Source organism: Cicer arietinum, chromosome 4 (assembly GCF_000331145.2).
Source record: "Cicer arietinum cultivar CDC Frontier isolate Library 1 chromosome 4, Cicar.CDCFrontier_v2.0, whole genome shotgun sequence".
Classification (NCBI taxonomy): Eukaryota; Viridiplantae; Streptophyta; class Magnoliopsida; order Fabales; family Fabaceae; genus Cicer; species Cicer arietinum.
The window spans coordinates 35,041,135-35,045,381 of record NC_021163.2 but is presented as its reverse complement, the minus strand read 5'-3'; the positions used below and the strand labels follow the sequence as shown (position 1 = coordinate 35,045,381).

General features: G+C 36.7%; 1 protein-coding gene across 1 annotated transcript; it reads right to left on the bottom strand.

The window, feature by feature from the left end:
• Positions 1 to 1,001: 1,001 nt before the first annotated feature.
• On the bottom strand, positions 1,002 to 3,859 carry LOC101509271 (nuclear intron maturase 3, mitochondrial). Its single transcript, XM_012719966.3, has one exon. The coding sequence runs from the start codon at positions 3,766 to 3,768 to the stop codon at positions 1,462 to 1,464; it is 2,307 nt and encodes a 768-aa protein (XP_012575420.2). The 5' UTR covers positions 3,769 to 3,859; the 3' UTR covers positions 1,002 to 1,461.
• Between the last annotated feature and the right edge of the window lie 388 nt (positions 3,860 to 4,247).

The window sequence follows — 4,247 nt, the reverse complement described above, 5'->3', positions numbered from 1 at the left end:
TACCCGGTTGCATCATAATGATCATTGTACGAGCCCCGTCATCGCCTGAATGGCTTAATATTTTGAGTTCCCATAAGCTGAATATCTTTGGTCTTGATCATTTTTTTTATAAAAAAAATTAAAGAAATCAATTTTATTAAGGTATAAAAACACACACCACAAGCATCTTCAGTCTAGATTTGATTTGAGGAAGAAAGCACAATTTACAGGGATTCGAACTTTTTTTAAAGGTTTCTGAGGAACGCAGGAAAAGAGCAATATTGTGAAACTGAGGAAATTGAAGTCTCATACCAGTATGATTTCCCAGGAAATCCAGGATCCTGAGATTCAAAATACAAAGGTCTCAACTTTTGTATACAAAAGTGAAGTTTTTTCAATTTTGAGAAGCTAATAGTAAATTTCAGATTTTGTAAAAGAGTGGATTTTTTTCCTGTTGGCTCTATAATTCAACTATCATTATAATCTAAAAAAAAATCACCTAGAGAAACAAAACCAAGCTTCAGGATAATCCATATCCAGCCAGATCATAAACAATATTAAATTGACAGTTCACTAGTACACAATAATCATCGAGCGAGAATATTCTATCCTATTTTTTAACTCATATTTAGGTGTAAGGGGATGATGTATCAATCCAAGACAGAAAAGAAAAAAAAATACTCTAGACTTACGGAGCAACAAAGGGCGTACATCTATCTCACCCCAAAGAAAAGGTCTTGGGCTCAAACCTGGGACTTGTCAGGTTGCAACACAGTTTGCTTACATCTCCAATGTTACATGATGCAAGTATACCTTGTGTTTTCATGTTTCAACAAGGCATCACCGTACATGTCAACAATTACAGACAGAAAAAGAAAATATATAAAAAACAAGGTAGAACTACTAAACAATGATCATCCACCAAACAAATGTGCAACATATTTAAGGAGAGTATTCTTTGACAAGAGAAAAGTAATTCTAAAAAAAGGGTTATAAATGACCTAAATAAATAAATAAAATCATTGAAAACAAAGTTATTAGATTGAAAAGAGACATACTGCCCTCCTTATAGAAGAATACTTGACATAAATGTGGGAAGTTTTGCTGATTACAATCAAATGATTGTAAAGTATGAATGATATAATGGTCAACAATAGGAGGAATTTCTTCGTAAACAATCTGAACTTAGATTTTAAATGGCAAGGAAGAAAATTAAATACAATTACAACACAGCTTACACTCGTTGTCAACAATTACCAATTGCTCAAAGAGCAAAAACAAGTTGGCAAATATGGAGACTGCCCGACTTTTCAGCTACTGATGATTGACAAAATTGGAATAGTTGCAAGTTTGCAACTATTAGTTGCACATTCTTTCTATAGGAAAGAAATAAAAAATGTAAAAATTCTGTAAAGTATGAATAACTCACTTCATTGATTCCAATCAAAAAGTAAAAAATGAGTTAGCAGCATCAATTGTCAGTCAGTCGACATCCACAAAAGAGGTACAGTCAATGTCTTGAAGAGTAATTCTCCCCAAGTACAAATCATGTACATGATCGGTACATAGCGGGAGGCACTTTCGGTTCAGGCTTTCATGAATTACCCCCATGCCTTGGACCCATTTTTCTTTCTCCAACGGGCTCAAATTCGAACTGTTTTGTAGCAACCGGACCCGATAAAAGACTGTAGTTGTCTTGTCACAGAAGTGGGCAATACAATGGGTTGGAGGCTCATCTGATGCCAGCCGTACTATAGCCAATGATAAAACCCCATCCACGGGTTTTGGATCTGAAAGATTTCTATCTCCCATCATCTTAATGTCCCTTTCTGTGGGAAAATGTATTTCATCATTTCCATTCATATCATAGATTTTCAAATCTTTGCTGAAATGCTTTATAGCTTCTTTCTTAGTGGATTCATGTTTCTCTGCTAATGTCAAGATACAAGAGAACCTCAAATGATAACTCACAATAGTTTTGATCACCTTAAAGTTGTGGCAACAACAGAAGAAATCAAGCCACCTTCTTGCTATACCAGCATACCATTTGATAATATCGGAATCCTCGAGAGCAAAAAGGAATTCAATAGGCCTTGGACGGCCCATATGATTCGTAAACGCAACCAACCTCACAGCTTTCCTTATGAGTAATAATGGTGCATCGACTTTCATACAGAACCTTGTCAAATCTTCAACTGTTCCTTTTGCATATTTTTGCTCCTCCTCTTGCTTTTCTTTTCTTTCTTTGTCCTCAATTAATTTCCTAAGTTTTACAGGATTCAAATGTTTATCTACCTGTTCTTGGAACTTATCATAAGCATCAACAAGCTCAAGCGGTAACTGATTTCTAATGTGTCTCAAGGAAAGGAAATCACCGGCCGTTAAACTCCGATGCCATTCTTGACACTCATCCACACTCCCCAAGAACTCCTGCACTACATCATCTGCCCAAGATTTAAAAATTTCCCGGACTTCATTTTCAATACTAAAGTCAAACTTAATCTCGTTACTACACTTCATCTTCTTATAAACATGATTAAATATCTTCAACCCCAATATCCTCCTATTCCTCGCCCTAGCATTTCTGAACTCGAGAGCTCTAACTTCCTTTTGTCTAAGGTACTTCTTCTGTGCTCGGATCGCTTTCTCTGACATAGGCGGGCGTAAAACCGACGGCGGAACAGCCTGCAATTCCATCCCAAGAAACTCAATCTTCTCTGACACAGCACTATGAATAGCCGTGTTCAATTTATCAACACGCAAACCCAAACCAAGCTCCAAACTTTTCACAACTTTCATCTTCAACTCCATAGCCAACATCTTCGACCCCCCCGACGTAGCAACAAGTATCTCATCCAAATACCTAACCGCATACACCTTAACCGGCTTATAAAACACATCTGATCCCAAACAAGAACCAACCATCTTCGGATCCAACTTCCGATTCTCTTGATTTTCCCGAAGCCGCGTCTCTTGAATCTCTTTATCAAACCCATCAAAGTAAACATTCATCAAAATTGAACACAACCCACATTCTTGAGGATACCCTTTTCCAACACAATTCCCACCCAATTCAATCACCAAAACCTTACATTCAAACAACCTCTTAATCAAATCAATCAAAACATAATCTTTCACTTTACGTTCAATAAATAAACACAACTTTTCCACATGAGCATGTTCAAATTTGTGAGGCTTAAACCTAACAGTAAACCACCATGTAGGATTTTCAACATAGTTTTTCAAGTACCTTATAGCAGTGTGTCTTCCCATTCCAACGCGTCCACCGTAACAAAACGTCACGAACCGTTCGTCGTACACAGCTTCCAATACCATTCTAACGGCTTCAATCAAAACCTTGAGTTTCAAATTGGGCAAAACTAACGGCGAACCGTTTCGGTTCGAGGGTTTAAGTGAGACGCAGCATGATGCAATGTCGAACCGGTTTTCGCGGAGCTCTTGAACCAGAGAGTCGATGTTGAAAAACCGGTCGGGGTGAAACGGTGCGTTTTGGGGACGATTAGAAGAGATGTTATGGGAGGCGGTGAAAATGACAGAGGGTGAAGCGACGACGTTTTTGATGAGGTTGGTGAATTTGCCATTGGTGTAGTTGTTGAGAACGAGTGTGTTGAGTTGGGTTTTAGTGAGAGGCTCTGTGGTTTGTTGTTGTGAGGGAAGTTGTTGAAGTGGCAGCGTTGAGTGAAGTTTGGGAGAGGAGTGAGAGAGGGTTAATCTATGTGAGTTTGAAGTGATCTTGATGATTCGTCTGATATGCAGTGAAGCCAGCATGAATGAGAGGCAGCGAAGGGGAATTTTTCTTCTGCCAGTTGCCTCTCTCAACAGGGAGATCTTTTCAACGACTCAACTAAATACACTAATCCCTCACCCTTCCAAGAGGAACATATTTATTTATTTGTGGATTTTTTTTTTAAATATTTTTTAAAATGAAAACTGATTTATATTTATCTGTCGCACTAAAATTATTATTTTTAATTAATTATTAAAAATGATATTTTTGATACTAAAAATAGCCTAATATTTTAAATCATTTTAAAATTATTTTTTTATTTTCATTTTTCATTTAAAAAAATTGTGTATCAAAATGCAACTTTTGTTGCAAGTTCAACCTGTATCATTTCTAAAGAAATTCCACGGTGCTCAAACTCAATTTTGATTACTTAAATAGATCTCACTTGTACATATCATTCATGTATAATTTAAACTTAATTCCTCAGCTCACCACTTAAAAAAAATTATCTATCAGAGTA

Excerpts from the sequence above, each read along its gene's own strand:
- LOC101509271 (XM_012719966.3), bottom strand. The coding sequence starts at position 3,768 with ATGCTGGCTTCACTGCATATCAGACGAATCATCAAGATCACTTCAAAC.